Consider the following 26,601-nt stretch of genomic DNA (forward strand, 5'->3'; position numbering starts at 1 on the left):
TGAGGTCCTGAGCGCTCTGGAGCAGGTTTTCATCAAGGATCTCTCTGTACTTTGCTCCGTTCATCTTTCCCTTGATCCTGATTAGTCTCCCAGTTCCTGCCGCTGAAAAACATCCCCACAGCATGATGCTGCCACCACCGTGGAGAGGTGCCTGGTTTCTCCTGGTTCCTCCAGGCGTGACGCTTGGCATTCAGGCCAAAGAGTTCAATATTTGTTTCATCAGACCAGAGAATCTTGTTTCTCATGGTCTGAGATTCCTTTAGGTGCCTTCTGGCAAACTCCAAGCGGGCTGTCATGTGCCTTTTACTGAGTAGAGGCTTCTGTCTGGCCACTCTACCATAAAGGCCTGATTGGTGGAGTGCTGCAGAGATGGTTGTCCTTCTGGAAGGTTCTCCCATTTCCACAGAGGAACGCTGGAACTCTTTCAGAGTGACCATTGGGTTCTTGGTCACCTCCCTGACCAAGGCCCTTCTCCCCCGATTGCTCAGTTTGGCTGAGCGGTCAGCTCTAGGAAGAGTCCTGGTGGTTCCAAACTTCTTCCATTTACGAATGATGGAGACTAATGTGCTCTTTGGGAGCTTCAATGCTGCAGAAATGTTTTTGTACCCTTCCCCAGATCTGTGTCTCGATACAATCCTTTCTCGAAAGTTTACAGACAATTCCTTTGACTTTATGGCTTGGTTTCTGCTCTAACATGAACTGTCAACAGTGGGACCTTATATAGACAGGTGTGCCTTTCCAAATCATGTCCAATCAATTACATTTACTACAGGTAGACTCCAATAAAGTTGTACAAACATCTCAAGGATGATCAGTGGAAACAGGATGCACCTGAGCTCAATTTTGAGTGTCATAGCAAAGGGTGTGAATACTTATGTACATGCGGTATTTCAGTTTTTTATTTTTAATACATTTGCAAAAATTTCTAAAAAAACTTTTTGGCTCTGTCATTATGGGGTATTGTGTATAGATTGATGAGAAAAGGGGATTTAATCAATTTTGGAATAAGGCTGTAACATAACAAAATGTGGGGAAAGTGAAGGGGTGTGAATTTTCGGATGCACTGTAAACCTGTGTAGATTTTGCTAACTAGCAACAACGGTTGCAACAAACGACGATTACAGGATAATACAGCAAACTCACTCAGTAATGTCAGTTGCACAACATCTTTACACAGTTTGTTAGACAACTACATGTTGCAATCCTGTAATATTATAAACCAAGATACTACAGTCAAACCAGACCAAATAAGTCTGTAACCCTACCTGAGTACTGATCTTTTTTATGTATTCAAGTTTTCAATGTGTTCTTTCTTCTTTTAAAATTTCCACAGTTTCACTTTAATAATAACAATAATAAACTATTTGTATAGCACCTTTTATATGGGACCTGCAGCTCAAAGTGCTTTACAACAAAGAAATCAGATGTAGCAAGTGCTTCACATAAAAAAAAGATAAACGTTAATATAACATAAAATGGAAAATAAAACCCATCTGATGATAATAATAATAAAAGAATAGAATGCATAAAATCAAACAAAACACTACATTTAAAAAGAAGCAGCAGTGCATAAGTGTGAAGAAGAGTGCAAGAATTTCAGACCTACATCAGGACAGTCATAGCTGGTTAAAGGCTAAAGTGAAGAGATACATTTTTAGCTTTCTTTTTAAAAAATTTTAGCGAGCTGGCCTCAAATAATCTGTTGCTTGTGTGTTCCATAGTTTTGTGGTATAATTGACAAAGGTTGCATCCCCAATTTTCTTTCACCTGATGCTGGGAAGCCCCAATAAACCAGCAGCAGATGACCTCAGTCTTCTCGAAGGCAAATGTTTAACAAGGGCAATATAGCAATATAGCTTGGTCCTAGCCCATTAAGGGCTTTGTATATATGGAGGAGGACTGTAAAATAAATTGTAAATGTTACAGGAAGCCAGTGCAGAGCAGCTAAAACTGGACTTATGTACTCCCTCCTCTTGGTTTTGGTTAATAGCCTAGCTGCAGCGTTTTAAATAAGCTGAAGTCTCTCGATGTTTTTTTTTTTTAAAGAGGCCAGTAAAAAGTGCATTACATTAATCAAGTTGGCTCAAAATGAAGGCATTAATTCATTTTTCAACATCTTTTGCACTTGATTTATATATCGGTGAAAAAATTATGTTTTCATTACTTTGTTACTGTGGGACCTGAAGCTTAGATCTGAATCTAAAATAACACCAAGATTTGTAACCTGATTTAATCCAGGAATTTAATTTCCCCAGATTATTAAACAACATTTCTCTTTTTGTTTCAGAGATAAATTAGGAATTAAAGTGTCCGTTTTATCCTCATTTAACTTCAAAAAATGATTCCTCATCCCTTTATTTATTGACAGAAGACAGATAGTAATGGAATTTAGCATCATGTGGTTCAACAAATATGTAAAATTGTGAGTCATCTGCATTATTATGGAAACATACATTTTGCCATCTGATTTAGTAAGAGCCTGACTGAAATTCCTACAGGTTTATTTGCACTGAAACTATCTTTTCAAGTATCTTACCAATGAAGGAAAGGCTCGATATCTGCCTACAGCTGGTCAGTGCATTACCATCTAGGTTGAGTTTTATAAGTGAATGTTTTACAACAATTCTTTTAAAGGCATTTGGAAAGATGCCTGTATGAAAATATATATTTGTAATCTTCAGGACATGACTTGAAACAGTCACGCTGTCAACAAAAATGCTGTAGGTACACAGTCAATACATAAGGTTGAATAATCACCTTCAATGACTAAGCTCAGTTATTGTAATACAAGTGAATTGTCCCGTAGCTCCATCATTTTTAGAGGATGTGCTGAGAACATCTGTGTTAACACCAGCAGGAATAATGATTTTAACTTAACACTGATTTTAATTAAGGTAATTTTCATGAAGATTCTTGGTCTGGTATTTATCAAGTTGGTGTCTGCATTGTGTAAAGTGACCTGTGAACTGTTATCAGCATCTTCAATTCAACAGCATTCCTACATGCAAGAAAACAGACCTCCAAGGCTCTCATAAAGTATGAAGTTTGCCTTTGGATTTTCCCCAAATTCTGCTTTTTAATGATATGATGCATGAAAACTGAGCATTTCCCTGTAGTGGAAAATGAAAGAATGACACAAGTGAACAAAACAAACACATTTCATAATTATTAAATGTTGGTTTTATTTTTATCTTTTTTTGTTGTTTTTTCTTTTTTTCAAAGTCGCTTGATAATCTTGACAAAATTGCAACATATTCCATACTTCTCAAACTGACGGTGTGTCTGTTGCTATTCCAGATTAGCTGTGGAGGGAAAAGTTGTGCGCTGTTCCGGACAGGTTAAGTCCTAAATGATGAAAGCAGCTTTGACCTTACAAATAAAAAGAACACATGAACGACTCAAGAGAGACTCCACACTGGCATCCTATGTCGTAACGTTGCAGGGTCAGGGTCAGTGTCTCTCTGCACAGGTCCTGGTCTGCCAGGCCTAACGAAAGTGAGTGATTGAAGAAAAACTCAGGGGCTCAGTAGCAGAGGTGTGTGTATGTGTGCATCTGTGATAGGAGGGTTGGGGAGTGCAGCACAGAACATATACAAAGAACAGGCCAAGCACACAAAATGATTCCTTCCTGAGACATTGGCGTGTGTACAGTAATGATGGTCTAGATGAGATGTGTGTGTGTATGTGTGTCTGTGTGCGTGTGTGCGTAAGTGTGTGTGTGTATGTGAAGGCGTTTTGGCGTAAAGTGAGTCACAGGGTGCAAGGTTGCTCTGGATCCGGTAAAAAAGTCACAGATTTATTTCTACCACAGGTTGCCAGGGGGAGATTTGTAAGGGTTTGACAAATATCACATTTGGGACGTTCACTTGCCTGACCACTGACAGAAGAAGGATCACTACAATCTAGCCTTTTCCCATCCATTAAACATAACTGATCCATTCAGAGACTGCTGAGAATCGCTTGCGTTTAATACAGTGTGTATGTACACCAATCTTCACATTTTAATTCTCTTTAAAGCTGAGCTGCTGTAGCTCGCCATTTATCGAAACACCATCTCTTGCTGCTACATGGCCAAAAAAGCTATGCCCCGACTGGAGTGCTACTTTGTTATCTTGGGTATGTAAAAAATATGTTTTAAAAAGTGAAGGGGGGGATAGGTTGAAATTGTGAAAGCCACATTCTGAACAGCCAGTGATTGGTTAAGGGGTCTGTCCAGTATTTAGTAGGACACGAAACATGAACTTCCTTCAGTAAAATGTGCTCAAAATGTCTTTTCTTGAATCACAAACCTATGAACAAAACACATAAAAGGTATTCTTAAAAAAAAAATCAGGTGAAGCCTAAAACTCTTCATAGTTTTAAAGAAATGAATACAGCTTATATACACAAACTCAAAGGCTACTTAAAATACACCTTAATATTGAATCTTCATTAATTTGATTTCTTGAAAGGACCTGTGACCATATCATACAACCATGTTCATACAATCATTTTTTCCCCATTCTCTTGGAAGCAAAACAAAAGAAAAAAAAAAAAGAAAAAAAGGAAAACAAATCCAACCTGGAATAGTAGGTGATATTTCATTGCGACTTGTTTTCTGTGCACATTTCTGTGTGTGTGTGTGTGTGTGTGTATGCATGTGTGGACTAGAGAGAAATTTCAACATCTTTTGCTTTTTGTTAATTAGAATAATGTACAAATGTGATAAAACTGAAATGTCTCTCTCAATACTCTTGATGGGTATGAAAAGATTCGAACAGTGAAGGAGTACAACAATTTCTAATCTCAGAAAACATGTCCTTGTTTCAACTCGCCATTCTTATTTGGACATGTCAATCACAATAGTTCCTTAACTTTTCTATATATATTTATATATCTTTTTGTACGAAATCTGTTTTTTGAAGCTGGAAAAAGAGAAAAGACCCAGAGTCTTTGAGGAGGGGGGGTCTTCTGACAAGTCCCAAGCTTGCAGTCTGCCTCAGAGTACAACAAAAAAAGTGTCTGGTGTTTGTCAAGTCATTCTATGCATTGTCCTTGTCCTTATTTGTCCCACGCTGCCCCACCTACTCTCACTTCCAGTCGAAACTGGTCTCCACCGCTGAGTTGCATTGGGATTTCTTTCCATCAGTCTTTTGGAGAAAGGTGGAGAGGGGAGAAGAGTGGAGGGAGAAGGAGGAGGAGTCATCAGCAGTGTTAACGGTGTGGTCTCTCAGAGGCATCCTGTTGCTCTGGCGTGCCCCGGCCTTACCTCCCCTCACGTCAGGACAGTGTTCCAGAGTGAGGGAAAGCAGATCACAAGATGGGGATTTGTGTCGTAGTAGAGGAGGATGCTGGCTCAGTCAGAGTCAAGGTCCCCCTCCTTCAACCCTCCTTTTTAAAACGTTGAGGGAGGAGACAGAGCGCAACGTGAGGAAAAATAAAAAGGTGGGCCGTTACTACGGCGATTGTGTGGCTGGACTGCTTTGGGCAGAGCTGGGGGACAAACTGGGGCTGCAGCTGCCTGGGGGGGCACCACTGGTCCGGCCTCCTGCGGCCCCGCTTTCCAGACCTTCTGAGTTCTCCAGCATCTCCTGGATGAGAGGAGGCATGGAGCCGGGGATTTCCATCTTCAGGGTGATGACACGCTCAGCTCCTGCAGGGTTGGAGAGAGGCAGGAAAATGTAAGCTACCAAAGAACTGACTGAATACATATTATTCATTAATCTTTTCTTTTTTGCTCCATTTTTATATGATGGAAAATAAATAAAAGCATTTGAAGCAAATAAACTATACAAATAGAGTTTGGTCAAACTGAACAATCATTCAATCGACATTTAGCAGACAAGCAGACTAATGTGGGCTTCAGACCTTTAGCACTGATGCTTCTCAGATCAGTGATCTTCATCAGCATCTTGGGGAACATGTGTGGTTTGTGGGGCCTCCTCTTCCTCACATAAATCTTCAGCGCCTCCAGAAGGGGCTCTTGCAGGACGTCCACCTTATCTGCCTCTTCTAAGTCTTGACGGTCTGTTGGACAAACACACAAAGTACAGAGCAAATTGGTCAATACTCACAGTTAGCCAGTAGGTGGTGCTCAGTGAACGAGTGCAGCATGGCTGCTTCACTGCTAGACAGGGTGACAGGGTCAGAAAAGAGTAAAAGGTCATCTATTAGCAAAGAGAATGTTAAATATGGTTTTAGGGGAGTCATCATACCTCCACACAACAAACAGATGGCGCTGAGCAGCCCTGTCTCTGCATCGTCCATCTCCAGGGGGAGGAGCTGGTTGGCGAAGGCAAACACCAGGTCGGTAAGGGGACCAAAGCCGGCGTTGTGCATCTGGGTTCGGTTTAGCGTGAGTCCATCTGAGAAAGTCATGGTGTCCTGCTCTGGTGTGTAGCGTGTACAGATCCGCAGTATCTGAGGACAGCAGAGACAGAGGGGGATGTTAAGAGTTTAACAGGGCAGCTGGTTAGACATTTCTAAATCAGTGTATTTAAAAAAAAAAATATGGGTAATGTTTGGTGTGAGGCTGAAATTGTGAGCTTTGCATGTGGATCAGAACGTTGCTTTTAATTTCAAGAATAACTTTAGTTTCAAATGAAGTAAAGGCTGGGCCATTGTTCTTACCAGGATGTCCAGACAGGCGGCTTTGAGCAGGGTGATCTGGTCAGCGATGGTGAGCGTTGTGAAGCCGGGCAGCTGCTTAGCGAACTCCACCGTCTTTATGATGCACTTGGTGGAGAGTTCACTGAACTTGTCCCACAGGTCTACGTCCAGGGATACACGTCGTTCTGAGCTGTTAGTCTGTTAAAAATGTCACATTTACATTTAATACAAGTGCAGGTGACAATACTAATCTACAGCTATCAAAGATGAATAAATATAGGGCCACACAGACTGTCAGTGTCATGCTACTGACCGTAGTGTATTTGCCCAGCTGGCAGAGAGAGGGGAAAGTCTCCTTGTGTGCCTTGCGAACCCTGTCGATCATCTGCTCTGTGTCAGGACTCAGCACGTAGCTCTCTGTGCACTCCTGCTTCTTCTCTTCCTTCTTCTTTTTGTTCCGGTCATTCCTTACCGCTACAGGGAGCAAAGGAGAAAGACAGAGAGGATTAGTGTGTGCAACAGACATTTATTGCTCAAGTGACAAACTTAACATAAGCGCTCTCATTAATTTACTTTTGAATAGAGTGCTGTATCTCAGCTTAAATGTGTGTAACATATATCCGATTGATGAAATGATTGCATTTAGGAATCTACAGTGAAAGAACAAATATAGCAGGTCTACTGGTGCTTGCTACAAAACTGAATTGTTCCTGAATGGGTCCATAAAGTGTTACTCACATGATTATGATGATGATGTGATATGTAAAAAAGGTTTTAATATTAATACATCACACGTGCATTTTTTTTTATGAATCTGCTGTCTTCATCTGCCATTTAGATCTGTACTTGCAAATCTACTGTAACAAGTACACAACCTGGATACTATATATCCCTTATGAGCAACACCTGACACCACCCTCAGGGTAAACTACGGCCAAGATCAAAGGCAAAGTCATCAGCAGGGGAAGGATGCTCTGCCTGCAGCCAACAGCAGCAGCAACCACAGCATCACTTCTCTTATCCGATGTTATAAGATAAATGTTGTGAGACGGCTCTATGGAAGAGGGGCTATGGTAATGGAGAGAGGAAGGAAAAAGAAAAAGAAAAAAAACCCCTTGAAATAATCCAATGTCATTTCCCTCTGGGCGATCCGGCTGAGAATAGCATGCTCACCCCCAAATGACAAAAAACACCAGGCAGGGGTGTTTAGCATTGGAATCCCATTACAGGCTCTATCCATTTCTCCTAGCCCATCCACACTGGGGTGCAATTTAGCTATGACTGGGTTGTGTATGTGTATGTGTTGAGGGTGGGGGGTGGGTTGGGTGAGACGGGGTGCTAGTTGATAAATAGTGGTGGGGGATGGAGCTATCCATAAGGCTGACAAATTGCCACAGCTTTCATTAGGGGTCCCGGCTAATCTAATAACATAATATGACAAATATCCTGCCTCTAATGGTTTTAAAAGAGCTCTGCTGCTGAGCCCATACCGGAAAAAAACCTTCCAGCTTTTCTCTCTCCCACTCACACATTTCTCTCTCTCTCTTGGTTATACATTCTCTATTTCCTTGTCGCCCTCTGAGTTTGTTTCATTCTCACCGATGCACGCTATCTCTCTAAAACTGTATTCCTCGTGCTTTAAATCACCCCCTCCCCTTTACCTTAACTCATCTCTATCAGCTCTCCCATCTCCAGCTCCCCTCCAGGTACCTGAATTTCCCCTCGCCGCTGACCTAAGATCAGATTTTCCTTGTCTTAATGCTAACCTTGACCATTAAGGCTGAGAACACTCAGGCTGATGGGAGATCGGTGTCTGTGACAGAGGGTGCCTGGCCCGGGGCCACGGAGGGATGCACTACTCGGTGCTGCTGCTCATTCATCAGCTCTCAGACAGGCCTCCCTGTCTGGGAGAACATGAAAGGAAGGAGGAAAGAGGGGGCTAGGAGTCTGATGCTGCACTATGTTATTACTAAACAATGCTCGCCACGACAAGGGAAGAAGAAGACCCTGCCGAGCATAAAGGAGCATGGTTTGCATTATTTGTTTTATTGGTGCTCATATGGTAAGCTGGAGTAACCATAACCATATGGTAGGCCATAGTAACCCTAAACGTAACTTATAACGTATCAAAAAACTTATACAGTATGTTATGATGATACGGTTATATTATTAAATCAGGTGCTTTGTCTGCCTCCATTTTTACTTTGATGAGCCAATTATGACTTTTTAAAAAAACATTTTTTTTAGGAACGCCCTCTGCAGCAACCCTCAGCTTTTAAGGCCGGTTGCATAAAACTGTAGTAAGCTGACGAACATATTTGGGCCAGACCCTGCTTGTGGCATTGATTGGGAATATGTGTTCTGTCTGCCATGAGGGGAGGGGTGGAGGGCCGCAACACAGTCGATGTCCAATTAATTCACAAATAAAAGTGGGGCATCCCTAGCGCCCAGACATTACCCGCGCTGACAAATTGGCAGCACAATCATAAGCCGCACAACACAATTTAATGAAGTCATTAAAGAACTATTAGGCACGACTGGCGATCTGTCATGGCGAATTGCCACATGCAATAACTTGGGGGGTGGGGGTATGGGTGGGGGTGAACTGTAGCAGGGGAAGCGCAAATGAAAGAAATACTGCCTTGCTGTTTTTATTGTGTGTGTGTGTGTGTATGCAAACGTGCATTTGTTGTTGTTTGCATGCGTGTTAACTTCAAGCAATGTATCTCTCAAATTATATTATGAGAATATAAATGCTATTGGGAGAACTTGCATCCTGGATTGTTTGCGGTTACGCGTTCATTGCATAAAAATGATTTACAAGAGCAGGTGTGGAGAATACTGTGACAACACACACACACACACACACACACACACACACACACACACACACACACACACACACACACACACACACACACACACACACACACACACACACACACACACACACACACACACACACACAGCCATCACTCAATCATTTGTTCTCATAGTGGATTTCAGCTGCAGCGTGCAGTTAATAGACAATTTCTGTTAGTGCCTGGGTGTGTACATATGTGTGTGTGTGTGTGTGTGTGTGTTTGTGTGTGTACAAGACAGAGAGAGGTGGGCAGACAGGGATAATTCGTGTGAGGAAAATTAAAGCGCTGGCAGCTCGTCCATCACACAGATTAAATTCAATGGAAAGATAAAAATGTCAATGTTCCCCCTGCTCCTGCTGCTCGCAGTGCAGAGCCACCGTCGACAGTGATGAAACTTTCTCCCTCTCTCTGTCCTCCAGCCTCTCTCGTACCGCCGACCCCCCCACCCCTCCCTGCGCTCTCTCCACTCAAAATTCTCATTCTCACTCACACTGGGTTCAATACTCCTTCCTCCAGCAGCCTTCATCTTTCTCTACTATCCCCCCTTTCTGGCTGATGTTATCCTCCCCTTACGCCGTTCTCCATCATTCTTTGCTTCATCTTATTTTAGTTTTATTACTTTTTCTATCGCTGAATAACACCTTCCCCAAAGGAACATGTGGGCGATAGGTTTGTGAGCCACAAAAAAAAAGAAAAAGAAGGGGGGGTGGGTGATAAAGGGAGGGAGGGTACTGAGGAATAGAGGCTGGTCTAAACTCACCAGCATAAACAGAAAATAGAAGACGGGATGGGGAAAGGATGGCAGTGGGAATACTGTAACTTTAGCTGAAATGAACAATAAATGCTAATATGTTGTCCTTCACTTGGAGTCTTCTCTAACCACACTGTCAGGTTGATAGTCATCTGGCCGGTTTTCAGGCGTTTCCCTTGTAACCCATTTCCTCTCAACAACCCCCCCTCCTACTTCTGACTCCGTCTTGCTTGGCATTGCCACCTGGCAGCAGGCCTGGCACTGTCGTCTGGAGCTGTCTGCCGACAGACACAAGGTCACCCAGACGTCCCCCAGCGCAAGCAGGGGGTACACCTTCTGTGTGTGTGTGACAGCGAGTGCATGGTGTTTAAGTGGAGCTGTCCGAATGCGTTTCTGTTAAAGCGTTTTTATTCAAACCGGTTTGTGTTTGTCACCTTGCGTGTGCATAATTTAGGTGTGTGCGCATGGAATTATGCACGGGCATGCGTTTTTATGTGCAAGTGTTCCTGTGTCTCTGTGTGTGAGAGGCAAAGAGAAAGAGACTCCCTGCTGTCCCCAGATGGCCAGATTCTCCTTCCTCACTAGCCCAGACCACTTTTACCAGCCAAAGTCACTGCTGAGGACACAAGCTAAGCAATCTGCACACTGCACAAATGACCACAAACAGTATCTTCTTTCTAAAACCAAACCAAGTGAGCATCGCTAGGTCAAAATCTACCCGTTAATAAAATTTCCAGCCTCCATTCCATTCAAAAAACATTATTTTCCCTCTTGTGCAGTGCTACGTCTTCACCACTAGATGGCTCTCCAACTCCAGTCTATCCCCTTGTGTTGTGTGCCTCTCTGTGTGTGTAAAAGAGCTGGCTGCTGTGATCCCTCTAACCATGATTAATGGCCCCATTCAAAGGTAAGGAGCTTAGAGGATAACTTCTTTTACTGTAAGCCACAGTGCTGTGGCATGGGGAGCACTCCATGCACTCGCTGTAGCAGAAAGATGAGGTAAATAGCGCTGGGAAGACAGGAGGCAGAGAGGGATAAAGCAATGGAGACTGTACGCATGTGTGTTTAAACAGGTGTGTGTCTGTTAGACGAGGCAAGGTGCCGCACACATGGTATATTATTAATGTATGTCCTATTACACTTAAATAATAATTATTTAAGTATATTTATGAGTACAAATGTGTCCCATACACTCACTCTGGCAATGTGTAAAATGATAGTGAGTGTGTATAATGTGTATAACAGGGTGTCATGTGATCACGCTGAGGTAAAAAACCCTGCTGGCCTTTTGAGTTCTCTGCGGTCACACCTCTACCAATTACTTTATCAAGTCTGACTGCCTTGCGCCTATGTGTGTGTGTGTGTGTGAGTGTCTATGTTCACACAGCCCCCGGGGTGCAATGATGGGAGCAGACGCCTGCTCTTTCACTCTCGGCAGGTGAGAACATATTCATCACAGAGGCCTGCCAAGCCTGGCGACACCCTGACTGTTACTGCCAGTTTGCATCACGGCTGCCCTTTGTCTCACATTTACAGTGGATATTCTCTTCATTGAAAAAGTAGAAATCACTAAAAAGTATTAACATATGGGCAAAAAACTGTTGCAGCTTGGATTTCGCTGTGTGACTTCTCTTTTCAAAAACTTCAGGCACGAGTAGATTTCAAAGAAACTGATTTGATATATCAGACAACATGTCATCTGATTGGAACTGATACGAGCTAGATTCATAATTACTAACAAATTACGCCCAACCATTCACACTAAGTATGAGTCACTAGTAAAGCAGATGTATGTGTGCATCAACAGTGAACACTTATGCAATGTTGGCAGTGGAACAAAATGTCAACAAATGCTGCAGCTTAAGACATCCTGCAGTTGTAACAATCATTCAAACCCATCTGGGATTAAACCTCCATGATCAAATCTGTGCTCTGCCCTAAGAGCCTCCTCAACAGCAGGCTGTGGGAGCAGGGCTTTCTGGGTTTTTATACTCACACTCCTTGGACATCCCGACTTCCAGGCACTTCTGCAGCCGACAGTACTGGCAGCGGTTTCGGGTGACTTTGTTGATGATGCAGTTCTTCTCCCGGTGACAAGTGTACACCATGTTTTTCTGGATGCTTCTCCGAAAGAAGCCCTGTGTGAGAGAAAGATGGAGAGGAAAAGTGAACACCAGTGTGGGTGGAAGGATGTGGTGGTTTAAGGATTATCGGGGAAATTAGTCTGTCTGGCAAATAGTGCACTGAATAGCACAAAGCAAACATAGTTGTGCTGCTGTTTGCCTTTGTGTGTCTGCCAAACGTGGTTATCTATTAACATTACTGCTTTTATTATGTGCTCTGTCGTCATGTCTTGCCAATGTTTACAGTGTCTCTTTTCATCAAGTTCCAAATAATCACTCCCAAAACAATTTGCAAAGTTTAAAAAATTAAAAAGACGCCACGTAGAAAAGCCATATAGCTGCAATTAAAAGGCAATCAACTACCAAACAGTTAAGTCCTTAAAGGGCTTAACCCGTCACATAATCTGGACGGAGACAAATAGTCAGCGAATCAACACCATCTCATGAGGTTGGCCACCTGATTGGTGAAGGCCACTCCAGACACCACACAAGAATGATTCTGGAGATGGTTCAAGCCAAAAAGGCTTTTAGGCCAAAGGGTTACTGAGTGTCACATAAACGTGGCCTAATTTACAAAGCCAGAAATAAGCAATTCTAGATCGAGGCCAAGCACATATTATTAGAGAGAGAGAGAGAGAGCGAGACAGAGATAGCGAGAGACGATATGCTGCAAGTGTAAGAGGAATTCCTCTTCTTTTTTTGCGTGTCTTTTTTCAATCTAACTGGATCAAAGAAAATGAGAGGATACATTTTAAAATGTAGTCCATGCATATGAGGCAGAGGAGAAATCATAATGAGATCATCTTTGGTCAATGGGATTAAATTGGAGATCTTTTGGGGAGATGTTTTGATTACACAAAAGCAAGACATAGAAACACAGAATAATATCTCTCCCGGATAGATGCAACACACATCTCAAGCACTAGCATGGTAATAATTTAGACGTTCCCCCTATGATCCTAAAGACTAGTTCTGACTGCCAAAAATAAGCTCTCAGAATATTGGGTCATAAACTAACTGAAAGGGGAAAGGTCTATAACAAGACAGCATGTTTTAAATAAAAAAATACACCCAGGATTTATGATATCAAAAGAAAAACTGACCATGTAATAAAACTGTAAGCCAGTTAGAGAACATCTCTGATATTAAAGACAGAAATGATCTATATTTTGGGATTTTCTTATTTCAAGTAATATAGATGTAAAAATAGTGTTTTGGAACCAAGGAGGCTTTTAAAAGCCGATGTGCTGCCAACAATGACAAACCAGTTGAAAAGCCATGCATTAGAATTTACATTCTCCTTAAGACCAAACCTCAGTAATATCTATGTTAACCTCTGTGGTATTATTGTATAAACATCCCTTGTGCGTCAAAAAGATTAAAAAAAGAGGTTAATGCAACTCAGCTCCAACTGAGTAAGTGTTTAGTACCCAGCAAGAATGGCTCAAGACAAATATAATACAGGTCAATGTCAGTATTAATGTGACACAGTGGGACAAGGGTTATGTTTTGGAGAGTGGATGAGTGGGTGGGGCCAGCTAGGAAGAGAGCGAGGGAGGTGGGGTAGCTGCCAGGGAGCCCCATCCCATGCCGAGGGATTAGCTTTGCTAGCCGACAGATGGCCGGTGGACCTAAGCCCACAATTTGTCCTTCCCGGATCACCAGCCTCTTCTCACATCTCTCGCCCGCCATCACAGAGTTGAAGTTATTCAGGCTTTTTATCAACTACAAAGAGGAAGTATGTACACTTGGTTATGTATGTGTTTGGCGATAAGGCTTTTTAAACATGACTTTGCATCGGGCTGGCAGGGGGGGAGGGTCACCTCATCTAACCTTTCCTGACTTTATTGATGACTCACATCTGCTTTGCAACCTGTCACATAAAATACATTTTTAAAGTTAGAAAAAGGTGAACAATTCCACCCGCTGCAATCAAACGTGCATAATTTGATGCCTAGAAATAAATCACTTGGTATTTCTAACCGATACATACAAACTCCTTAGATCAGCTATCTTCCAACAGATCAGCACAGCCATGAACAAACAACAAGGTGGAGAGAAGAAGGCTTGTAGGTTGCTGTTATTTTGAGCAGCTGATACCGAGGGTTAAGTCTGTGGTCTTTGTGTGAGCATATCATGTCCTTTTTGATCCGATGGTGGCCTGACCATGACCCCAGTGCCACCAGGGGATTGACTCGCTCTCTCAGGTCTCAACAGTGCAAGCGGTTCATTCGCATTTGCTACTGAAACTACATGTGTGCGAACTGTAAAATGTATTTAGGAGCACATGCATATAAAACGTGTCACAAAATTCAAGCCAAGCAGTCTCATTTTTTTCTCAACAAAAAGGTTGATAACACAACAATAACAGTAATAGCGGTCACTATGCCAATGTCTGTTGTCACGTGATCCATTCATTAGCGCAAAATGTCCTGTAGACACCACTTTTTCCACACACAAAAAAATTCAAGCATGAACACAGTGAGCAAGAGTCCAGCTCAGAGTTGGAAAAACAGTAACCAGACTGGAGGCACTCAAGGTAAAGTCAAAGCCAGGCGTCTTGCTTGAGAAAATCCAGACATCATTTGCTCAGCAGCTGGTTGATGAGATGAGATTCCAGGTGCGTTGAGGATAAGTCAGTGTGGAGAAATGTATTATAGGAAATTGATTATGTTAAGTATTACAACAGGCGCCCCCAGAATCAGCACAGATGGGTTTGAGAGGAATGAGCTGAGGTCACAGCCATGATTTAAGTGCCCACATGTATGTCTGTGTCTTTTGAAGGTGAATGACACTGAAGGGGAACATCACAGGTTTCACACATTCACAGCTGAAGCGGCACGTGGAAGCTGCCATCAGCATCAGTGTGGATGCTATCAAAGTGAAGCTTGGTGATTAGGTGAAGGACGAGGGCATCCAGACAACACTGGATTGTTGATTTGTAGTCCAAAAAAAACCACAACAAAGTGTGCAAAACCCAAACAAGTCCAACTCTGGACAGCTTTCTGAGCCGGTTAAATAGCCTTTGTGCAGCAGCTCAACACGTGCGAAGCCATCAACCCAGCTTTATTCGTGAAGGATGAAGACTTAACTGGTTAACTGTGGCACAGCTTACAAGCGAGCTAATCTGGCTAACAGTTAACATTATGTCCAGTCAGTAGGTGAGGAAATATGTATTGTTAGGCTGTAAATCAATAACGTTTTGTTAACGTCAAAATTTTAAAAGTACACAATGTGCTTTACATAAAATGACAATACAATTGCAATGTAATTCATTCATTCAGTTATTTATGTGTCACAAAGTACTTGGCAATTAAAATATTTACAGTGGAGCACTTTATACGTGGCATTATTTCTTTTTTTTTTCCAGGTAATGTTGAAAAGCCCTCTAGTGGACAGAATATATAACTACCAAATGCTGATGGTGATATTGGCAATGTATAAGCTTTTGTATACAGTGTATAGGTACATCATTAATATTAATAATAGGCTAAATTAGGGACTTAAAAAATTCGAATTTTATTCAGATATTAAAAATAATGAATGAAAGTTGAATTGGTTTATAGAGGAAGATTGACAGCACTAGTGTGAAAGAGGCTTTTCTGTCCAAAACCACATCAAGAATTCAACAAGAAGCTGCCTTACAGTGTCCATAACTGAAGACTTCATGCGGATCAGCTTGGAGGGGCCTTCAGTAGAGCAAGCTGATCCCAGTCCTGCTGCGGGCCGCTGGCTGAGCTTAAAGCGGGCCATTACACCTGCGTACAAAAGCTGCTGGACCAATGACATCCTTTGTGTCTAAATGGACTGAGCAGGCTTTTTTGGCGTTTAGAATGAAGAGGAATGTCTTTATTACTGACATATTCATATCATTCATACAGTTTAAAGTATAATGACATAATTGTTAGAGATTGAAGAAGAACTCATTTTTTGTATTCAAAAAAATTAAATCATTTTGCTTGTAAATGTCACCTTGTATCTCTTTATTATGGAAAAACACATTTTTTGATAAATGTTCATTGCACCTCTAAGGTTCTTAACATTTTCAGCTTAGGAGTAGCTACATGTGATCCTTGGGTAAAAAAGTAAGCATTAAGCCCTGTCCCTCCTGACACCATGAGGCTCAGGTGCCCCCTCACAGCACCTCCTGATTGGTTGTTGCTGCCGGCTCGTGGGCCAGTCGATTGTTCCTGCCCCAACCCCCCACCTCTTTCCTTCTTTTAGGAGTCATTGCTTCCTACGGCCCTTAAGCCTCTTTTTGTATCACTGCTTAATCCACCCGGCGACAAGAGCCCTCAGCAGGCCTGTCAGCCACCCTGCAGCGTTCAGAGGAGATGAGAGCCGCGAGAAGAGGGGAGAGGGAGGGAGGGATGTGAAAAGAGGAATGAACAGTAACAGCGCATACGTGATTGCATGTGTCATGTGCTCCTCAATTCACGGCTCTCTACCTGGTGCGTGTTATGAGCCTTGTGCGCTTATGAGTGTGTGAGTGCGTCCTACTTTGCATGTGTGTGAGGAAATGCTTTATTAAGAGAGAAGCAAGTGGGGGGAGGGTCTGGGGTTGGCGAGTTCACAGGGAAGCAAAGGAATCCTCTCTTACGTGACTTTCACACTGTGCCCAAATTAAGAGTGCGTTCCCAGCCACCTACTGCGCCCCGGCGTGTGTGTGTGTGTCTGTGTGTGTGTGTCTGTGTGTTTGAATGTGCCCTCGCCTCTATTACTTAGCAGCTATTGGTACAGCCTGCACATTAGTAAAAATGGATGCTTGGTAAGAGTGCCATCTGGAAAAAAAACAAAACACTTCAAATAGGTGACATTCATGCAAGAAGTGCCGGTTGGGGATTTTTGGAAATATGGTATCTTCCCTTCTAATGCAGTGAATACCAGGAACAGAGATCGCCTGCTGCTCGCTGCCATGCCTTCAAGACAAAAACATAAATATGAGGGGGCGGGCATGCATATTTAATGCTTAAGTGTTAATATCTGGAGGGGAAAAGAAGTGCAATGCCGGTGAGTATGCTCAGGCGGTAGAACTTAAACAACAAACGAATGAGCTGTCTCCAAGTAACAGAGCTCAACATCCCCCTCCTGTTTCCTCTGTTCGCTGCAGCCCCCAGGAAACGCCTTTGTAGTTTGGCGTGCTGCAGCAAAGCCGACGATGCTAACCCTCAGCTTACCCCAGTCTCAGATGAGACAACCATATACATTCACATGCCTGTAGTGTTGAATTATTGAGTATGCTTTGCCAAGTCATCTCTTCTGAAGTCAGTGATACGGAGAAGGCATCCTGAATTTTTCAAATTAGCACTGTGGCTGTTGAGCGGGCACGCAGCCGGCTCATGGACGGGCGACTAGCGGCAGTCAAGCTAGGGATATTTTTGTAGTTTTAGCTAACGTTCCTAATGATTGTGATATTACTATTCCAAACTAGCAGGATCGCTGTGATCTGGGAACACTGCGGCATCACTAGATGTGATCAGACAGTCATCTAATGACACATCTAATTATACATTTACCTTTGTGTCAGTGTACAGAACACATCTAATCAATGATTCAAGTGTATTCTTTGTTTTAACATCCAAGTAGTTTGGTTTAGATACTTCGGGATTAGTTTAAATCATATTTGTGTCCTTGATTGTTTGATTCAAGCACAAATATCATATCTGTACTGTAATATGGGTTTAAAACTTTCCCCCCCTAATATATAGTCCAATTAACATAACATTGAGGTATTGTTAAAAATGGAGCTGCTAAAATATTTTTTTTTCTGCCTCTGTAGTTAGTCAATACATCTGATTATTCATTCAGTATATGATTCAATTGAAAGCTTTTTACCTGACTGCATGTGGCCTCTGTCTGGTTAAAAATAATCTACCTTGACCACAAACTACCTGAGACAATAATCATATTTAGCCAAGAAAGTGGTGGATGGTTTTATGGAGAAACATTGGAACTTTATTCTGTCATATTTGAGTTGAACGGGGCAGAGAGTGTCAACAGCTGATGGTGAAATGTATGTATTAATTAATTGAAAATAAGTTGTGCTGAACGATTCAACAATGTCTGTTGGCAGATGAATTAAAACATCAGCTATATCCCCAGTGTGCGAAAGCCTCAAAAAGCTAATTACGGTGTCAAGTCTCACGCTATTTCTGTGCTGTCAGAGAGAAAGCTGTGATCGCTAAGGAAAAACAACTAATTACTGAAGTTTACAGCTCATCTATTGTGTGCACTCCTATGTTTATCACACTGTTACAGGGTTTCGGCTACCATTAGCAAGCGTCAGGTTTTTGTATGTGTATGAAGTTCTATCAGCTGTTTGGTCGCCCCTATAAAACAGCTCAGGGGTCAGCCTTTATTTATTTATCCATTTGGGGAGCAGGTGAAAAGGGTTTGTGTTAGAGGGTGTGCGTTTGTACTGTAAGTGTGTTTGTGCCAGACTCCTAGCTTCCCGGTGCTCTCCTCCCTTTGTGCATTCTTTACTCATTTTTCCCCTTCCCCCTTTGTAATCTTGTGCGCTGACCGTCTTTTTTTTTGGTGTCAATGAGTTCAGCTGTGGCCCCTGTACCCCATCCACCTAATACACTGCCCCTCCAACCATCCCTACCTCTCTCTCTCTCTCTCTCTCTGGCTGTTCATGCCTCCCAGAGCACACTCTTCTCTCTCACTCCCTGCAGTCTCTCTTATCTTTGTATAATGTTGTCTACATTTCTACTGTCCCCCTGGGTTCCTGCCCTTCCTTACAGCATTTCATCTTTTTTTTGCTACTGCTTCCTACTTCCACACTACTCCTATCCCTGCACATATGGAAACACACACACACACACACACACACACACACACACACACACACACACACACACACACACACACACACACACACACACACACACACACACACACACACACACACACACACACACACACACACACACACACACACACACACACACACACACACACACACACACAGGTATTAGCTGCACAGTCACTAGGTCAGAGGGTCTAACAGGCACCTGTTACTAACCCCCTGCCCACCTTAATCCAACTGCTTCCTACCTTCTGTCACTGTACACAGAGTTGTTGTCATGAGAAAACCTTTAAAACATCACTAACACATTTGCGTACTTCTGATTTAGTTGAGATTCAACAATTCTGGAAATCCTAAATTCAAAAATGCATTATCTGCAAGAGAAAAAACCAGGAGGTTTCCAAAATGTTGACATTACTGCACCTGGCAGTAACATTAGATTCCACAGATCCCTCCTCCTCTTTTCTATCTGTTTCTGAGCTTATACAACTCTGGCTCCGTGCCTCGGGAGAAGTGAGATAAAGAGGTCTGTGTGCTCACACTAACACAGCAACATGTATGCACGCACATGGCAACTATGAACTGATAACAGAGCAGATGGGCGTTATGCGGCCTCTTCAGCACCTGCATAACAGGGCTGTATTGATAACAGACGGCAGATGTGGACACGTCAGCAAAGCTGATATGAGCAGCAGCAACACTGCATGGATGACAGAGTTTCACACATATTGTACATGATAAGCCTCTCATACACGTTATCTAATTTTGCAATGTCTACAGGTATAGGTTGCAGGTTTGAAGTGATTACAGAGGCCGTTAGCCCGGTGCTTTACAAGAGCAGGTCATATTGAAGATTACGCAGCTCAATAAAGCAGCCGATAAACTCTGTGAATGATTCCCTGTGAGAAAACAGTCGATTTTTGACTCAGTTCCAACATTAAATTCCTGCATTAAACACTAAAAACCGCACCGGGATGCAAAATACTCAAAATGACATGCCTTATCATTTTCATCATCTGAGCACAAGCTGTGAAGACCTGTGTGTATTTTTTCTTCCTAGTGCAAATCACATGAAGGTTACAAGATTGCTGAACATCTTGCTTGCTCGGCAGATTAAGAGGAAGGCCGGGAGTCTCACCTTGCAGCCTTCACAGGCGCTGACACCATAGTGGTACCCTGAGGACTTGTCCTGGCACACAAAGCAGGGCTTGTAGACGCGGGGTGGTGGGGGAGGTGAGGGCGGGCTTGGCACTATCTCCTCTGAGCTGGTACTCTGGGTCTCTATCGCTGCGGAGAGGAAAAGAGCAATAAGAGGGGTTAGTGAACACTATCAGATAGAGCGCCGTCAGACATGCCAGGTTAATCGATATCAGTGGGATAAACACAGTCTCATGTGTGTACACACACACACACACACACACACACACACACACACACACACACACACACACACACACACACACACACACACACACACACACACACACACACACACACACACACACACACACACACACACACACACACACCTTAAACAAACTAGTCCAGACTGATGTACTGCTGACAACATCCAATACAAATCACCAGAAGGGGAACTTGTTCACTTTCTAACAATGTGTTTGAGGAACATAAAAAAGGACAACTTCTCGATCAGGCATTTTCAGATCCGCCACAGGAAAGACTCAAATTCAAATTCAAAGAACAAACACTCTCTAACACACGTGCACACACACATACACAGATCATCAAGGCACCAGCCTCTGCAGAGTATTCTTATTTACAGCAGAGATTATGGCTTGTGTGTGTGTGTTTGTGTGTGTGTTACAGCAAGGTGCTGCATTGTTAGCAGGGTTCAAAGACAGTTCTCTCCTCTGATACATGGCCTCGAGTTGTGCTTTATGCATTTTTTAAATTATGGAGGCTTTTTAAGTGTGAAGGTTTGAAAACATTAGAAGAATAAAGAACACACTGTGTAGATTAAGAGCAACAGAACCTGCAGACACTTGACTGGGCAAGACAGATCTTTACAACTTGTTTACCTCTAGAGTGACCAGACCCAGAACCTGTCCTGTTTGTCCAGAAAACTGTCTAAAATGACTAACTTAACTGTCACCTGTGCTAAAAGGTTCATGTGTGATGTAAACACAGCCAGGACATTGAGCTTCATCTCATCCTCATAGTCAATCTCTCTCTATTTTATCAACCTATACAAACTGATCTTCATAATATTAGTAGCAAATGATCAGAGTTAAGGTCTGACGTTCCTTTAAATTATTCTATACATATTAATTCTGACATTTAAAACGAGGCCACCCATTTAGTCATTGTTTCATTAGTTTCAACATGAAAATGTGAGCGACTGCTGTGAAATTTAACTGAGCTACATATAAACACTGCGAGTCTGCCGAAGTCAGGAATACTAGATTTGTTTCCAGTGAGGTATTACCGAGCTCGTATAGAGACTTCCTGAGGCAAACATTACTATTGCTGCTTAAAAAAGTATAGTGTAGTTATTTTTCAAACCCCACCCCAATTCTCTTGTCCCGGATTTCACCCAGTCTCATCTAAGCCCCATAATTACCCCCCTTACCAAACACACACACACTTACTTCCCTCCCTCATGTACAATATCAGGACCAGCAAATAGAAAGACGCTAAATTTAGACAAGCCAAACAACACTTGCACGTGGTAAACAAAGTGTCCCGGGACTGTGGGGGAAGTAACCTGCTGTTGCATTCATGTATTATGTGTTTAACTTTGACCTTAATATCCTGTCTTTTGCACACAAAAAAACGGCAATTTAATCAAATATAAAAACACATTGACAGCATAGACTTGCACCCTGTTGGCTAAATAACTCCAGTATAATCTCTTTCTATAAACGCTGCCATTTGAAGCCACATGTTGATGCAAATGTGCCTCCAAATGCATCAGTGGTGGTGGTCTTTAAACAAGCAGCCATATAAGAACTTTGACTAGTTGCAGCACGTTATTAAAACTTAACACTCGATTCTCAAGAATACGTAAAAATTACTGTGCCAACTTCCAGCACTCGACTTTGGTGCATCGGACATGTTTCTGTTTCTGCGATCCACTGTGTGGTTCATTCAATATCCATACAGGTATAATACATGCCTGTGTGCATCTTCGTAACCCGTTGCTCCGCCCAGCATCATCAGCTCAACAGTGAAGGGGATTTGGGACGTTGACAAGCAGCCCAGAAGCTGCCTGCAGCTCTGTGCTCGTGTGTAAATAAGCCATTTATATTTAACAGAGTGGGCTGGTTCAGCAGGCCTGTAGTACAGCTGGGAACACGCTCCACGTGAAGGCACCGCAGACCGACACTACGCTTGCGACTCTAATCATGCTGCATACTGGGCTATAAAAGCAAGGATGCAGGCTCTCTCTTTCTACACACACATGCGTGCACACACACACGCACACTTTCCTATCCTTTTATAGTGTCTGTGTGCTGGTTTCAGCTTGCCAATCTCCATGCATACGCAGCAGATGGTGCAGGGGGAAAGATTACATTCAGAACAACCAAAATAAACCAACCTGATGCCCAGATATGTTCAAGGCTTCCTGGAAAAAAACATAACAGACTCAAGTGCCATACACCAAAATCGAGCCTCCCCTAAGCCTGCCAGTTATCTCCGCCGACAGGGTAACATAGAGCACATCCAGCACGGGTCTCAGGTGACGGGACAGTTAAACTAAACAGCATTAAAGATCATGTTGCAATGGTGACACCCAATCAGGCCGTAGTTATTAAGACATCTCATTTATGAGGCCTGGATATCGTATGCCACTTTCACACCAGCAACAACATCTTGAGCTCTCGGTGTAAATGTGTCAGTATGGGTTAAAGGGGGCAGAATTGGTTTGAAATGTTTTGAAGGAGGCATGAAAGAGTGACAGGCAACTTCTGACAATATGCATACCTGCCAGGAGCATATACGCTTTTGTCATTTACTTCAGAAAGCTTTCTTGATTGATTTCTTTGGTAAAAAAAAAAAAAGAAAAAGATTTTTGGTAAGAAATAGAGATGTATTTGCAGGGGACAAAATAGGAATAAGTAGAAAGAGGCTCTTCAGGGTGGAGATGAAGGGAAGAAAACAGGGAGGCAAAAGAAAAAACAAAAAAACACAAGGCTATGACGCAATAAACAGCAATAAACAAAGTCAAAAACACAAAACAGATGAAGTGATAAAAAAACGGCACACGCACAGGGTGTGAAAGCGAGGTTACTTTACTTTGCTCGTGTTATTTCACACCTGTCAGGATTTTATTTAAACCCTCAAAAGAGCACAAATGGGAGTATTTAGAGGAATGCATAACTTACTTCTACAATAAACTACGAGGACAGAGGCGCATAATAGTGTGAAATCAGTAAAGCTATTAATTTCAGAGGACATGACAGAGGGGAGGGATAAAGCTGAGCGGATGAGTGGACAGCATATGCTCTTAAACAAGAATTATACCGTTTCCCATCAAGAAGAGTTATACAATGCAGTAAGGAGGCACACTTTAGTGTAACTGTTGTGGTGAGGGGGAGGAAATAAGGGGGGGGAGGTGATTTTGTGCAATGGAAGTGAGAGATTCAGTCACAACAGTCACTGAGCTTGGAGGGTGATAAGCAGGGAGAGAGAGTCTGTCCTTTGCCCCTTATTGCCGTTTTATTGGTGTTATTAAAGGCCAATCACTGCTCATGCCACTGGGTCACACAGTCACCGCGCACATGTCAGACAAATTAAACTTAAATAGAGCAACCCTTACATAACATGGCATATTTTCTCATTAGCAAAAATCCATTCACAGTTTTCAGCGCTCCTCTGCCTCTCTTGATGTGGACTGATTACGGCCACACATTATTAGCGCGACCACGGAGCCATTCATCCACGTTGAAGCCGCCTTCATTAGAAACGCATAGATAAACAGATGTGCCACCCACATGAAAAGTGCATCCATGTCTACATGTATGCAGGGGCTTTTCCTAAAGCCATTAAAAAAATTTAAAAAGCGGATACACACGCGCGCACACACACGCACACGCGCAAGACGCGCGCACACGCACGCACACGCACACGCACAGAATGTACAGTCTTAATGAGAGCACCCATGGAAATCTGGGACACAAGGACAAGAGTCTGTGAGGGGGCTGGCGACTGTAATTAAATACAATGGCTGGCTTCTGGAGCCTTGTCAAGCTGAGGCATGGAGCAAAACAATGGCGGGCCTGTGGACGGAGAGGCAGCGAGGCTCAGCAGAGAGGACGGAGCTACTTAGCCCTTCAGCAGTCCTCGCCCGGGCATTATTCAACACCAGCCTGCATCCAAGCTCTGATGAACACCAGCCATCGCACAAGCCTGCCTATTGTATGATCTGCAGAAATCATACGCACAAACACTGGAAGAACTGACTCACACTAGCCTGGAGAGCTTCCCTCTGTATTCCTTGCAACATGTTAACACTGAGAATGTGTGCGTTTGGCGAGGTTTCCCCATCCAGAGCCTGCAAAGTCACCACAGCTACTAACACATGAGTTACAGCTTACAATATAATTTCTTTAGCCAAAGAGAGGCCAGGGACAAATAGACATTAATACCCCGCTTTGCTTGGAGGATGCAGGCGCAACCGTGAAACTCGTGTTTTAATGAAAAACAGAAAAGGAATCACTGATAAGGAATCTATTGTGCTTCGGTGAGAGGGTGAAACACACACCACGCAAACAGTATGGCAGCCGCAAATGTTATTAAACAGAAACAAGGCTGGATTCAAGTCTGCAGCCCGGCATGTTGTCAGACCAGTCCCAGAAGTAGGAATAAACAACACAGTCCCGTCAGGTGTAACCAGCGAAAACAAAACCAGATGCTGCGCTACCCTGACACAGCAGAAACCCTTTTAAAAGGCGGTTGTGTGTGTGTGTGTGTGTGTGTGTGTGTGTGTGTGTGTGTGTGTGTGTGTGTGTGTGTGAAAGTGTAACATCAAACCACTGACTACAGCTGAAAACTAGCCTTTAAGTTCATTAGTAAATGCATTGATCCTCTTAAATAAACTGAATGACATTCATTTTAAAAACTCAACTTCTTCATATTGTTTTGTTACAATATGTGCATTGGCCATTTATTTTAAAATTCTCATCTCATAAAACCAGTTCTAAATATGTCAAAGCCCCTTGATTTCATTGGGTTAGATCTCTATTTTAATATTCACATTCACAGACAAGTATTATAAAACACCGCCTCAGATATCTTAATAGTTTAATGTAGCGTGCTGTTCTCAAACTCTGAGCCAAAGCACCGGTGATTTAATTAAGTTCAAGTGTGAGTGGTTTGTAATGCCGTTCTTCAGATTCACTTTGCATACATCATGAGCCACAAGTGCACTTAGAGAGAAGCCGCGCCCCGCGCAGCCACATTCTCCATAGGCAATTACCGCATGACTAGACATAAATGGACAAATATGCACGAGACACAAATGAAACCTATTCTGATGATGAACTAGTTGGAGCTGTAATACTGACATTAGACAGCCTGGCTAACATCAGCACTTCAAAGGCATGGAGACCAAAAGACCACAGACTACGACACACACACAATAACACACACACACACACAAGCCCACCGGCTATTATCAAGCCTCCAGACTTTGGGCTGTCTCGGCCCAGTGCTGCCGAGCAGTTCCTGAGGTTCAGTTCTAGGTTAGTCCTCCGAGATTTGATTACCTTCATCCCCACTGGTTACTGGGCCCAGCTGTGAAGCATATTAATGAGATTTCACCATCATTAGGGGGGAGCTAACTACATTAGCAGGCTGGCTGGTTGGCTGGCTGGCTGGACTGTGGTGAAGAGAATTGTAGAAAATGAAGGCAGAGGGGATGGAGGAGGAGGAGGACAGAGGACTTTGACGGGGTCTTCCACTTTGTCGACTCCTACTCAATCACCGACCATTGTGTTTCTATTAGGTTATTTGGACACACACATGCACGCACACACACACGACTGCTCGCCATGTGTGAGATACATGGAAGAACATATAGAGGTCCATTTGTCTTTCAATGCAGCGAGTGTGCATGAGAAGAGATGCAGACAGGCCACAGGCTGCTAAATTAAGGCTCGCTTTGAAGTCCGCTTAAAATAATGAAGTGGGATGGCCAATAGAACAGCCTCGGGGATGGAGACCATCTTGCAAAACCCTGGAAGTTGTAGGCCGATGTATTTTGGAAGTGCATAAAAATGGCTGGCAGCAACTTAAGAGCTTTTGTGTGCAGCGAAACAGACCAACAAGTGAGCAGAGAAGGGTATTAGTCATGCATAGTGCTGGGCTTTTAAAAAAAATAAATATACAGACTTTAATTCTGGTGTCCATGTCAGGAATGTGGGGAAGCAGCAGGGAAAACGATACACACACACGGGAATGCTTTGTCAGCACTCTTCAATTACTGAAGGGGGAAATGGGACT

The 26,601-nt window shown here is 42.9% G+C and overlaps 1 protein-coding gene across 8 annotated transcripts in view; it reads right to left on the reverse strand.

The window, feature by feature from the left end:
• Positions 1–3,180: 3,180 nt before the first annotated feature.
• Positions 3,181–26,601, reverse strand: part of raraa (retinoic acid receptor, alpha a) — a 146,945-nt gene continuing 123,524 nt past the window's right edge. For 6 of the 8 annotated variants that reach the window (XM_062443238.1, XM_062443237.1, XM_062443239.1 and 3 more), the window contains 7 exons: positions 20,276–20,424; positions 12,200–12,341; positions 6,902–7,062; positions 6,610–6,786; positions 6,195–6,399; positions 5,848–6,006; positions 3,181–5,632 (listed from right to left, as the gene is read on the reverse strand). In XM_062443238.1, coding sequence (XP_062299222.1) covers positions 5,436–5,632; positions 5,848–6,006; positions 6,195–6,399; positions 6,610–6,786; positions 6,902–7,062; positions 12,200–12,341; positions 20,276–20,424 — 1,190 coding nt within the window. In that variant the 3' untranslated portion in view covers positions 3,181–5,435. Of the gene's footprint in view, positions 5,633–5,847; positions 6,107–6,194; positions 6,400–6,609; positions 6,787–6,901; positions 7,063–12,199; positions 12,342–20,275; positions 20,425–26,601 lie in introns of those variants that run through there. The other 2 variants (XM_062443244.1, XM_062443243.1) reach the window with 2 other exon arrangements.

Source organism: Scomber scombrus, chromosome 21 (genome assembly GCF_963691925.1).
Source record: "Scomber scombrus chromosome 21, fScoSco1.1, whole genome shotgun sequence".
NCBI classification, from domain to species: Eukaryota; Metazoa; Chordata; class Actinopteri; order Scombriformes; family Scombridae; genus Scomber; species Scomber scombrus.